Here is a 13,621-nt window from a genome sequence, read left to right on the forward strand (position 1 = left end):
TATATATATGCCTTTTTAATAAATCTGCCTTTTTATATATAATTCCAGCTCAAAATAAACACACATACAAGCTCAGATCTTGCCAACAGTCCCGAATATTAGAAGTGAGCACGGATAAAAGATATTGTCATTACTCAGATCCCTGGTCTTGGAATTCCCTCCAAGCCAACCTAAAACTCCAGGACCTGGTGTCCCCAAAGTACAAATAGATGAACAGGTCGTTAAGATGTTGTAGTTTCTATTTGTCACCCGATGTCACTACTTTGCGTTGTCTTATTTAAGGAAGAATGTGGTTTTACTTCACACACTGTTTGCTGTTGTATTTGTGCTGTTGCCAGTGTCTGTCTGTTGTCCATTTAGTCTTCCATAGTTTTTTCAGACCGAGTCCCCAAAGGAGGGGTTTGCCTCTTGCCACACCTTCATTGTAAATAAGAATGAGTTCTTTATTGACCAGCCTGGTTAAATAAAGGTTAAGAGTATAAACCGTTGAAAACAGGCTAAATGAGATCCACTAGGAGAGCAAAAACAATGATAGTAATCCATAGGTTTATTTATACATTGCACATAAAAAGGGGGAAAAAGCAAATGCTTTAAAAATCACAAGGTCGGAATGTGTTTAAATGTCCTTTTTAATCATTGCTAATAATTAATTTCGGAATTAGAAAATTAAATATGTACTTAATACTATAAAGAAGTAGGTATTGTATCTGTTATAATAAATACGAGGGAATCAAGCATGATAAAACAAAGGCAGAAATATGTTCTACATATATTCTATTCCTCAAAACAACTGAAATGAGTATTACGGAAAATGTACAATATGTGTTGCTATGTTAAATCCAGGCCAGCATTAAAAGATCCCACAATTAGTCAATTTCAGAAAATAAGAACGGTAAAGTTAAGTTCTCCATATTGTATTCAAATATTTTCACAGTTGACAAAACTGGTGAAATGTTAGTCAGTCTTCTTGTCAGACACTGTAGAAGCCGGCCCATTTGCAGCCGGCCCATTTGCAGCCGGCCCATTGGCAGCCGGCCCATTGGCAGCCGGCCCATTTGCAGCCGGCCCATTGGCAGCCGGCCCATTTGCAGCCGGCCCATTTGCAGCCGGCCCATTTGCAGCAACACCATTGACTTCAGTCTGAAAAGAAAGATGGCTTCAATAGTTAACAATCGACAACAGAAGTAGCAACAGTCTAGAAGCCTTGTAAACAACATGTTCACTCTAAAGCAGGGGTATTCAACCTTTTCTTGCCCATGGAACCCCTGCAGGTCTCATCATATGTTAGCAAAAAAAAGTTTTTTTTTTTTATTGTCTACCATCAGCTGAATGGCAAGGAGAAGTTATCAACATATTATGATTGGAAGTGTAAACTAACATAGCCTATAAGATTGAAAGGTAACTCCGAACACATTTTCATTAAGAGCAGCTGTTCAGCTGGTTAAATAAAATATCCATGTCAAAAAAGCTTGCCAGCAGCCAGCTCCACTTGCCGCCCATTGGCTGGTAGCCCATTGACTGGTAGCCCATTGGCTGGTAGCCCATTGGCTGGTAGCCCATTGGCTGGTAGCCCATTGGCTGGTAGCCCATTGGCTGGTAGCCCATTGACTGGTAGCCCATTGACTGGTAGTCTATGTGTGGGTGATTTTTTTAAAGCCCATGTCAGATTCTCCAGTGAGTGTAATTTGCTCAACATTAGGAGTTGAGAAATAAAGTTGACATCAGAAATAGGATTTTCTATTTTCTACTGTAGGTATGTAATTCAACATTTATTTTATTTTGCCATATTCAAAAACATTGAAATAAATTTTTTTTTTTTTTTTATATATAATTTTTTTACAGACCACCTGCAGTACCTCTGCGGACTCCCGATTGAATACCCTTGCTCTAAAGTAAGTGGGATGCTGTTGAATCCAACAAATCAGTCAACATTATCTAAAGGAACAAACGAAAGATTTACGGTCTGCGACATGCATGCATTAGTCTTGGAAGTGCCAGACCAACAGTGCATTCAGAAAGTATTCAGACACCTTGACTTAACATTTTGCTACGTTACAGCCTTATTCTAAAAATTGAGTAAGTCAATTTTACCCCTCATTAATCTACACACAATACCCCATAATAACAAAGCGAAAACAGGTTTTAAGAAAAATTTAAACAGAAATACCTTATTTACATAAGAATTCAGACCCTTTGCTATGAGACTCGAAATTGAGCTCAGGTGCATCCTGTTTCTAGTGATCATCCTTAAGATGTTTCTACAACTTGTTTGGAGTCCACCTGTGGTAAATTCAATTGATTGGACATGATTTGGAAAGACACACACCTGTCTATATAAGGTCCCACAGTTGACAGTGCATGTCAGAGCAAAAATTAAGCCATGAGGTTGAAGGAATTGTCCGTAAAGCTCCGAGACAGGATTGTTTTGAGGTACAGATCTGGGGAAGGGTACCAAAAAATGTCTGCAGCATTGAAGGTCCACAAGAACAGAGTGGCCTCCATCATTCTTAAATGGAAGAGATTTGGAACCACCAACTCTCCCTAGAGCTGGCTGCCTGGCCAAACTGACCAATCGGGGGAGAATCTCAGACTGGGGTGAAGGTTCACCTTCCAATAGAACAACGACCCTAAGCACACAGCCAAGACAGTACAAGGGTGGCTTCGAGACAAGTCTCTGAATGTCCTCGAGTGGCCCAGCCAGAGCCCGGACTTGAACCCGATCGAACATCTCTGGAGAGACAAAAAAATAGCGGTGCAGAGACGCTCCCCATCCAACCTGACAGAGCTTGAGAGGATCTGCAGAGAAGAATGGGAGAAACTCCCCAAATACAGGTCTGCCAAGCTTGTAGCGTCACACCCAACAAGACTCAAGGCTGTAATCACTGCCAAAGGTGTTTCAACAAAGTACTGAGTAAAGGGTCTGAATACTTGTGTAATGTGATATCAGTGTGCAAAGCTGTCATCAAGGCAAAGGGTGGCTACTTTGAAGAATCTCAAATATGAAATATATTTTGATTTGTTTAACACTTTTTTTTTTGGTTACTACATGATTCCATATGTGTTATTTCATAGATTTGATATGTTCACTATTATTCTACGATTTAAAAAATAGTAAAAAAATAAAGAGTACTATAAAGGTATTGTTTATCAATTCGGGAAAAATGTCATTTGCTTTGTCATTATGGGGCGCAGTGTGAAGATTGATGAGGGGGAAAAAAACAATTGAATCCATTTTAGAATCAGGCTGTAACGTAACATCATTCAAGGGGTGTAAATACTTTCAGAATGTATTGTATTCTAGAACACTGTTAACGTTGTGGGATGCCACCCATCTGCCTATGGACACTATGCATGTATATGTATTGGTGTCATGCATATTACAATGTGTGTCATGACTTCCTCCAGCATGTGTCTGGGGCTTGGTCACCGGAGATTGCTACAAGTGATGGCACGCTCCCCCAGTCCACAATCCAATAACAGGTGTATTACCTTGCATGCTCCATTGCTCATCACTGGACAACCATTGCTCTTTTCACTGGCTTTCACGTCACCAGTTCCTATGCCACTCTCCTGGACAGCTTTCCTTGTTGGCCAGAATCGGCTTATGATTGGACCAATGAAGGGGTAGATGATTGGTTCAAGGAACCTCTTGTACACCCACAAGAGGACTGGAATGACGATGCAGGGAATGCAGACCATCACTGTAGCTACACGGGTCAGGTCAAAGGGCAACCTGCAACAGAGGGGGCAGAGAAAACAAAGTCAAACATTAAACAAAGGTTGTTTCATTTAGTATGCTAAATGGCCACTCTTATCCACATAGTGCCTAAAAGTTGTCCCTGGTGAATTGCACAGGAAGCAATAGTGGACTTTTTTTAGACAAATAATATTATTGGCTTATCTCTGGTGAGAGGAAATGAGAACATGTGATATTGGGCAAGTAAACAAGATCATATTATGCACAGACACTATGGCACATAGTCCCTGATGCTATCCCTTGCCTGAACAGCAACACTACTAATTTTTGAATAAAAAAAAATTACAGACCTCTACATGCTTTGTAAGTAGGAAAACCTGCAAAATCAGCAGTGTATCAAATACTTGTTCTCCCCACTGTATCTTAACTTACTCTGCCGATTGTCAGTGGGTGGTTCTTATATAGTTGAGACAAAAATACCCACAGGAAAGTATTATTAAACAGACTTCCACATGCAAGTGTCTGTGGCGATCACGTGCACCAGACTGAAATACATGCATACTAACTAAAGTCTTGCAGGTGTTTACAAGGTTTTGCGCACGTGAGCAAAATAGTATCTTAAAAAGTTGTGTTTTGCAACAAAAAACAAGAGTTTATATTGGACAAATTTAAGTATGTCCCTCCCTGTTTCGTTCTCCTTGCTTCCTAGTGAATATGGAGAAACAGTAATGGCATTTCCTGGCACTAACGGAGGCTTAACTCTGCCCTGGCTCGTTGGCCAAAGCCGTTGGAGAAATTCATGTTTTTTTGGATAAACACCAAAAATAAGGTATGTAGTAAACACAGGCTTAGGAGACCTCATACGTTTTGTTCTATGAGATCATCTTCATCATTCAACAAAACATTTTGTGAATTTTTAAGTATTTTTGTCATCAAAACAAACACAAAGCTTTCATTAAAAAAGGTCATGTTAACTGACTGATATATCATAGAACAAAACGTATAAGATCTGCTAAGCCTTTGTTAAGCCGGTTGCATGCGACCCAGTCGAAACAGTCTGCGCATGTATTATGACATTTTGTGATGCTTTTGTTTGTTCTGATGTTCCACAGGTTTTTTTCCCCCAGGTGTTCGGACGAAAAAAAATGTTGAGGCAACTTTAAGATTGGTAGCCAAAGCATACGCCCTTTCGTCTGTGATTGGTCAACATTAGGGGAGGGAACTACGGATGAGATTCTTCAATTAAGTTGTGTCATTCAACGAAAGAGAAGAGAGTGCGCAGCTAGGGCCTACTGTCTGCAGTGCATTCGTAGTTTATGCACATTTTTTCACTTGAAGTACTGCACCAAACATCTTAGCTAGATGGGAAATTGTGTGACTAAGACCTCAGCAAAAACGTTAAAATTACAGATTTTTATCTTAGATTAATTTGGTCTATTTTAAGGAAGTGTTACTGGCTATGCTGTTACTACGGTGGCTCAAGAGGGACAAAACAGTAATATTGCTACTTTTCTCTAGTTTTTCAACGGTTAGGTCTTTATGGATTATGCGAGCACAGACATTGGCGTCGCCGAGCTGAGTTCTGCTTGGAGCCAAACGAACCTGTATGCAGATGCCTTTAACCTCTGACCCTTTTTCAGCGTATATCCCAAAACCCAATTCATTCCCCCCATATGAATGGCCAACGATCCAGAGGTAGAAAATGCTAACTCATTTCCTGTTTTTAGGACGACAAGCTGGAGAGCTTTACACACCCAGGGGCGTAAAAACTCTTCTTAACCCTTTACACTCATACCCCGGTTTGAAAATGGCAGATTTGGACATTGATAAGCGCCTAAATCCAGCTCGGCTCCAGAGTGGCGCAGCAGTCTAAGGCACTGCATCTCAGTGCTTGAGGCATCACTGCAGACACCCTGGTTCAAAAACAGGCTGTATCACAACCAGCCGTGATTGGGTGTCCCATAGGCCGTCGCACAATTGGCCCAGCGTCGTCCGGGTTTGGCCGTCATTGAAAATAAGAATTTGTTCTTAACTGACTTGCCTAGTTAAATAAAGGTGACATAAATTAAATAAATAAAACATTTGAATGCAGTGGCTGTACAGTAAGTAGCATGTTAAATAAATGACATCAGAACACACTCTTTTACGTGAAAGGAGACAGATCGCCAACATAAAGCCAAAATGGCAGGCAACCATTATTTCAGACCGTGAAAATCACATTCAAATACATTTTTACATTGCCAAATTATTAGATAGCATTTCACAAGTTCATCTAACCAACCATGTATAGGTTATTCCAAGATCCCGCGTGGTCTTTGAATAGTGGTAGTTTAAACAGCACCCCCCGAACACCCCGTTCCATTGATTTCAGGGTGATATCCGTGGAAGTGATTAACAGAAAGGTGTTGTTACACTTACCGCGTTGGCGACCCACTTGAATCAAAATGCAACGCCTCAAAATGTAGCTAGCTGTCCTCAACAAATTGTCCTCGAAACAGTGAAGTACACATTATTCCCGGATTGTGTTTCTCTTTTAGCTGTGTTAGTTTTAACAGGATGTGCAACCTCATCTCCCCCTCTAGCCCAATTGATTTCAAAGTGATATTGATGTGAGTGATTGACAAATAAGTGTTGAGTTTCTTTTTCCATTTTGGCGACCCCCAAATCAAAATGCACCACTCCAAAGTGTAGCTAATTGTCTATTGCAGGTTGTTCTCTAAACTGTGATTTTAAAAAATATCTCCAGTGTCCATGTGTTTTTTGTTGTTGTGTTAGTGTCAACAGCAGGTACGACCTGACAGGTACGACCTGATTTCCCCCATGACCTGATTTATTGCCACTTGTTAAAACAGGGTTTTTGGTGCGTGTGCAGTTGATAATGTGCTTATTTAAAGGGGAATGTAAACCCTTTAGAAAGGAAATCTAAGTTCTAAATCCTAGTGTTTCCACTCCCCTTTAACTCCCAATCCCAATTTCAGCCTTCGCCCAGCGTTTTTTTTACATTTGAGTAATTTAGCAGAGGCTCTCATCCAGAGGGATTTACAGTGAGTGCAATCATCTTAAGATCGCTAGGTGGGACAACCACGTATCACAGTTGTCGGTAAATTTTTCCTCAATAAAGTAGCTATCAGCAAAGTCGTAGCTATTAAGGTATTAGGGAGGAGGTCAAGTGTGAGTTCTCGAAAGGCTGTTGGATTATTTAAAGAAGAGGTAGGGTTTCTTTCAACTCCTTCAAATAAAATAAAAAATGCATTCAGGGGAGAAGTTGTGGGTGGGAGGAATTGCTCATAAATATTCATTTTGAGGGCAGCTAAACGTAGTTGTACCTGATCCCATCACTTTCCTCACTAAAGCTTTACTTACCAGAAGTCCACTGGCTAAGATAAACATTTTTAAAAAGTGCACCGCACGCAAATACAGCTCTGGACAGTTAGCTCACAGCGGTAAGCCTGTCTCTAGACAGTTAGCTCACAGCGGTAAGCCTGTCTCTAGACAGTTAGCTCACAGCGGTAAGCCTGTCTCTAGACAGTTAGCTCACAGCGGTAAGCCTGTCTCTAGACAGTTAGCTCACAGCGGTAAGCCTGTCTCTAGACAGTTAGCTCACAGCGGTAAGCCTGTCTCTAGACAGTTAGCTCACAGCGGTAAGCCTGTCTCTAGACAGTTAGCTCACAGCGGTAAGCCTGTCTCTAGACAGTTAGCTCACAGCGGTAAGCCTGTCTCTAGACAGTTAGCTCACAGCGGTAAGCCTGTCTCTAGACAGTTAGCTCACAGCGGTAAGCCTGTCTCTGGACAGTTAGCTCACAGCGGTAAGCCTGTCTCTAGACAGTTAGCTCACAGCGGTAAGCCTGTCTCTAGACAGTTAGCTCACAGCGGTAAGCCGCCATGTTCCTGACATCTATTGGCACTTGCGGTGGAAGGTCAAACCTTTGAAATGTGGACTCACATTTATTGTGTCGGGGAGGAAAGTGCAATCATCACCTTGAAAAGGAAGATTATGGGCTCAATTCAATCTAACCTGCATTGCAATATTTATCCAGTAGCTCTTTTTCCCCATAGTCAAATTAACACAGATTGGTAATGAGTACTGTACAAAAACCTACAACTACTACAGGGGGACCCCTCTCACAGGTATGCTTTCACTTTTCCGAATGAGAAGAGAGTAGCTGCATCCCTGTATGGCGGCGACTGGAGTATGGGTGAGTGGGCGTGTCGAAAAGAGTGGGTGTGTCGAAAGTTCTCTTCCACAGTGTATTTGGAAAGAATTCAGACCCCTTGACTTTTACACATTTTGTTACATTTCAGCCTTACTCTAAAATTGATTAAATAAATAAAAAAATCCTCAATCTACACACAATACCCTATAATGACAAAGCATTTCACTGTTTACAAAGAATGTGACAAATAAATGCTTTATTTGGAATGGCTTCAGAACAAGAATGTGGAAGTCAGCCAATGCCCAAATCTGTGGAAAGACTTGAAGATTGCTGTTCACCGCCCCTCCCCATCTAACTTAAGAAAATATACAAGGGAGAATACCCAAGACATGTTCTAGCAAGGAGGGAGGGGGCAAAAAAACAGATAATACTTTTATTTCCCTTTTGACCAACATTGAAAAGTGATCGAGGGGGGGTGTTCATGATGGAACATAGGGGACACTCAAGGCAGGCACTCAAGGTTGCACACAATTGGCAAAGGTAACTTTTTGGGCGACCCGACCAAATACACATTGACAGATCTATAAGATATTTATTTCTCATTGAAAGCAAGTCTAAAAAGCTGTAGATCTGTTCGCTATTTCTATGCGTCCCGTTCTCAAGTTTCGTTTTTGCGTTGTTTACTTTCGGTACACCAGCTTCAAAAAGCTGAAAGTAAAATATTTGTACTTATGAAAAAGGTTTAGATTGTAACATTAATTCCAATGGTATTGTACTTAATCAGGTAAAAAAAAACTGCTGAATTATTCCAAAAACGTGCTGCGATTGATTCATTTTGGTGTTATACCAAAAATATGCAAAACGGGTTTGTCCTGCCTAACACCAAAACCAAAGTTTAATTTTGTCCCCTTAACCTACAACACGGCAGACTGCTTAGCTGCACATCAACTTGGGCTGCTATAGTTTTGTAAGTCCTATAAGTTAAAACATTCATTATCCTGCTAATATGATCAAGAAACTGGCAATAGACATCTTCATCGTGCTAACTCTAGCAAGCTAGCCACTAAGCTAGCTACGTACATTCCTCAACTTTAAGAGTAACGTTAGCCTACAATAATGCCATAGGTTTGATATATCTAGAAACTTTGTAAATAGCTTTTCAAAGATTTTTGATGCTTACCTAAATCTGAAAATATGATGATTTTTCCTTCTGGATAAAAGCGAATGGACGTTCCACGGTGGAAGTGTTTCGATATTGTGCGCAGACGCATACTGAAATGACGACGTTTCCGAATGGTCCATGCTATCCGGGATCCTTGGGACGTCCCTACTTCTTCTTCTTTGGTATTATGTCAGTCTGCAAACAAATGGTATAGGTGCATGCTGCCTCCTACTGTATTGGCTGTGTATCAGCCTACTACTCTGTAATTGTAATTCATAACACTTTATGAAGAAAGTATTACCCTACCAACTAACCCTACACCCATTACCCTACCAACTAACCCTACACCCATTACCCTACCAACTAACCCTACACCCATTACTCTACCAACTAACCCTACACCCATTACCCTACCAACTAACCCTACACCCATTACCCTACCAACTAACCCTACACCCATTACCCTACCAACTAACCTTACACCCATTACCCTACCAACTAACCCTACACCCATTAAAAAACCTCATCACTATTGGGGCGGTAGGCCAGTAACCAAAAGGTTGCTGGATCGAATCCCTGAGCTGACAAGGTAAAAATCTGTCATTTTGCCCCTGATCAAGGCAGTTATCCCACTGTTCCTAGACCATCATTGTAAATAAGAATTTGTTCTTAACTGACTTGCCTAGTTAAATAAAGGTTCAAAAAGTAATAAAAAATAAATAAAACAACTATTCCACTACATTGACCCTATCTGATCCTGCATCAGGCCAACGGTTTGGGAGGACAGGACACTATGGTACAAAACATCCTGTAACTCTTCTGCAGTAAAATCATGTACACCCAAGTAGTTCTCTGCAGCTGCTGCCACCACGACATCTATCCTCTGATCTGGCGGACTCACTAAACACAAATACTTTAAATGATGTTTCAAATCAAACTGTATTTGTCACAAGCGCTGAATGCAACAGGAATACAACCTTGTAGTGACATGCTTACTTACGAGCCCTTAACCAACAATGCAGTTTTAAGAAAATCCCCCCCCCCCCCCCCCCCAAAAGTAAGAGATAAGAATAACAAATAATGAAAGAGATGTGTTGAAGTGTGCCCCTGGCTATCCATACATTTAAAACACAAGAAAATGGTGCAGCCTGGTTTGCTTGATTATTTATTCCTTTACTTGAACTTTTTATACTTAAGTATATGTAGTCCTGATCATACAGAGAGTATATGTAGTCCTGATCATACAGAGAGTATATGTAGTCCTGATCATACATAGAGTATATGTAGTCCTGATCATACAGAGAGTATATGTAGTCCTGATCATACATAGAGTATATGTAGTCCTGATCATACAGAGAGTATATGTAGTCCTGATCATACAGAGAGTATATGTAGTCCTGATCATACAGAGAGTATATGTAGTCCTGATCCTACAGAGAGTATATGTAGTCCTGATCATACAGAGAGTATATGTAGTCCTGATCCTACAGAGAGTATATGTAGTCCTGATCCTACAGAGAGTATATGTAGTCCTGATCCTACAGAGAGTATATGTAGTCCTGATCATACAGAGAGTATATGTAGTCCTGATCATACAGAGAGTATATGTAGTCCTGATCATACAGAGAGTATATGTAGTCCTGATCCTACAGAGAGTATATGTAGTCCTGATCATACAGAGAGTATATGTAGTCCTGATCATACAGAGAGTATATGTAGTCCTGATCATACAGAGAGTATATGTAGTCCTGATCCTACAGAGAGTATATGTAGTCCTGATCCTACAGAGAGTATATGTAGTCCTGATCATACAGAGAGTATATGTAGTCCTGATCATACAGAGAGTATATGTAGTCCTGATCATACAGAGAGTATATGTAGTCCTGATCCTACAGAGAGTATATGTAGTCCTGATCATACAGAGAGTATATGTAGTCCTGATCCTACAGAGAGTATATGTAGTCCTGATCATACAGAGAGTATATGTAGTCCTGATCATACAGAGAGTATATGTAGTCCTGATCATACAGAGAGTATATGTAGTCCTGATCATACAGAGAGTATATGTAGTCCTGATCATACAGAGAGTATATGTAGTCCTGATCATACAGAGAGTATATGTAGTCCTGATCATACAGAGAGTATATGTAGTCCTGATCATACAGAGAGTATATGTAGTCCTGATCATACAGAGAGTATATGTAGTCCTGATCATACATAGAGTATATGTAGTCCTGATCCTACAGAGAGTATATGTAGTCCTGATCCTACAGAGAGTATATGTAGTCCTGATCATACAGAGAGTATATGTAGTCCTGATCATACAGAGAGTATATGTAGTCCTGATCATACAGAGAGTATATGTAGTCCTGATCATACAGAGAGTATATGTAGTCCTGATCATACAGAGAGTATATGTAGTCCTGATCATACAGAGAGTATATGTAGTCCTGATCATACAGAGAGTATATGTAGTCCTGATCCTACAGAGAGTATATGTAGTCCTGATCATACAGAGAGTATATGTAGTCCTGATCATACAGAGAGTATATGTAGTCCTGATCCTACAGAGAGTATATGTAGTCCTGATCCTACAGAGAGTATATGTAGTCCTGATCATACAGAGAGTATATGTAGTCCTGATCATACAGAGAGTATATGTAGTCCTGATCATACAGAGAGTATATGTAGTCCTGATCATACAGAGAAAGAGACACAGCTGCATGTGTGTTTTTTTTACAAAAGGATAGATTTGGAGTTAGATAAACTTGGATTTTCCGGCAGGTACATATGCAGGATTCTACCCTCCACAGCATGGCCTTCGCTCCAGATCAAAACTCCAAACCTACAACCTCATTTTGACCAACATCAACCGGAGAGATTACTGCTTCCAAAGTTCTTTTTCCAAGCTATACGGAGGGTGCTCTGGGCAAACAAACAACAGAGACCCGAGGACACCATCCAACCTGGAACTGAGTGAGTAGTGTTTGGTCTGATGCTCTTTTGAAAGCCAAGAAGAATTTTTAATTAAACAAATAAATAAAGTACATTACAATGATATATTTTATTTTATTGGGATTGAATGCTGAGTTAAGGCTCCCAGGCTTGCAAGAACAGACCAGATACAAACTCAATTAGCATTAAGGTGTGAAGTAAAATATGTCGATGTCTTTGGGTCCAACAAGTGGCAGGAGTCTTTGAAGCATCCTCTGAAGCCCCGTCCTGCTGTTCAAAGACCAGTCACTGACATTCTCTGCAAGAAATCTGCCTCCAGAAATAAAAGCTTCTCCCAAGTTGGTGTGACGCCTACTCCTGTTACCTGCTGTACTGCTGCTTGGATTCCACATGGCGATCTGTTCACCGTCTGCCCTGGTCTGTCTCCCCCTGTCTGGTACAGGTACATTCACCACACTCCCTCCTCTCTGTTCACCGTCTGCCCTGGTCTGTCTCCCCCTGTCTGGTACAGGTACCCCCACCACACTCCCCCCTCTCTCCCTGGTCTGTCTCCCCCTGTCTGGTACAGGTACCCCCACCACACTCCCCCCTCTCTCCCTGGTCTGTCTCCCCCTGTCTGGTACAGGTACATTCACCACACTCCCTCCTCTCTGTTCACCGTCTGCCCTGGTCTGTCTCCCCCTGTCTGGTACAGGTACCCCCACCACACTCCCTCCTCTCTGTTCACCGTCTGCCCTGGTCTGTCTCCCCCTGTCTGGTACAGGTACCCCCACCACACTCCCCCCTCTCTCCCTGGTCTGTCTCCCCCTGTCTGGTACAGGTACCTCCACCACACTCCCCCCTCTCTCCCTGGTCTGTCTCCCCCTGTCTGGTACAGGTACCTCCACCACACTCCCCCCTCTCTCCCTGGTCTGTCTCCCCCTGTCTGGTACAGGTACCCCCACCACACTCACCCCTCTCTGTTTACTGTCTGCCCTGGTCTGTCTCCCCCTGTCTGGTACAGGTACAGGTACCTCCACCACACTCACCCCTCTCTGTTCACCATCTGCCCTGGTCTGTCTCCCCCTGTCTGGTACAGGTACCTCCACCACACTCACCCCTCTCTGTTCACCGTCTGCCCTGGTCTGTCTCCCCCTGTCTGGTACAGGTATCTCCACCACACTCCCCCCTCTCTCCCTGGTCTGTCTCCCCCTGTCTGGTACAGGTACCTCCACCACACTCCCCCCTCTCTCCCTGGTCTGTCTCCCCCTGTCCGGTACAGGTACCTCCACCACACTCACCCCTCTCTGTTCACCATCTGCCCTGGTCTGTCTCCCCCTGTCTGGTACAGGTACCCCCACCACACTCACCCCTCTCTCCCTGGTCTGTCTCCCCCTGTCTGGTACAGGTACCTCCACCACACTCACCCCTCTCTCCCTGGTCTGTCTCCCCCTGTCTGGTACAGGTACCTCCACCACACTCACCCCTCTCTGTTCACCATCTGCCCTGGTCTGTCTCCCCCTGTCTGGTACAGGTAGGTACAGGTACCTCCACCACACTCACCCCTCTCTGTTCACCATCTGCCCTGGTCTGTCTCCCCTGTCTGGTACAGGTACCTCCACCACACTCACCCCTCTCTGTTCACCATCTGCCCTGGTCTGTCTCCCCCTGTCT

General features: G+C 42.4%; 1 protein-coding gene across 3 annotated transcripts; it reads right to left on the minus strand.

Annotated features, from left to right (window-relative positions):
• LOC139422711 (UPF0729 protein C18orf32 homolog) lies at nucleotides 1-9,121 on the minus strand. 3 transcript variants are annotated; one of them, XM_071173987.1, is made up of 5 exons: nucleotides 9,032-9,121; nucleotides 3,490-3,733; nucleotides 1,103-1,140; nucleotides 1,043-1,072; nucleotides 425-1,012 (listed from the first exon to the last, which is right to left on the minus strand). In XM_071173987.1, exons 2-5 carry the CDS (start codon nucleotides 3,697-3,699, stop codon nucleotides 955-957), a joined length of 336 nt encoding a protein of 111 aa, XP_071030088.1. In that variant the 5' UTR covers nucleotides 3,700-3,733; nucleotides 9,032-9,121; the 3' UTR covers nucleotides 425-954. The 3 variants fall into 3 exon arrangements, with proteins under 3 accessions (XP_071030087.1, XP_071030088.1, XP_071030089.1); XM_071173988.1 differs by lacking the exon at nucleotides 1,043-1,072 and having other exon boundaries at nucleotides 427-1,042; XM_071173986.1 differs by having other exon boundaries at nucleotides 1-1,140.
• Between the last annotated feature and the right edge of the window lie 4,500 nt (nucleotides 9,122-13,621).

This window comes from Oncorhynchus clarkii, chromosome 12, assembly GCF_045791955.1.
Source record: "Oncorhynchus clarkii lewisi isolate Uvic-CL-2024 chromosome 12, UVic_Ocla_1.0, whole genome shotgun sequence".
Classification (NCBI taxonomy): domain Eukaryota; kingdom Metazoa; phylum Chordata; class Actinopteri; order Salmoniformes; family Salmonidae; genus Oncorhynchus; species Oncorhynchus clarkii.

What these genes read in the sequence shown, in the direction of transcription:
- LOC139422711 (XM_071173986.1), bottom strand. Translation starts at nt 3,699, where the DNA reads ATGGTCTGCATTCCCTGCATCGTCATTCCAGTCCTCTTGTGGGTGTAC. An exon ending in TGAGCAATGGAGCATGCAAG is followed by an intron (nt 1,141 to 3,489) that starts GTAATACACCTG and finishes CTTTCTTTTCAG; the next exon opens with ACTGAAGTCAATGGTGTTGC.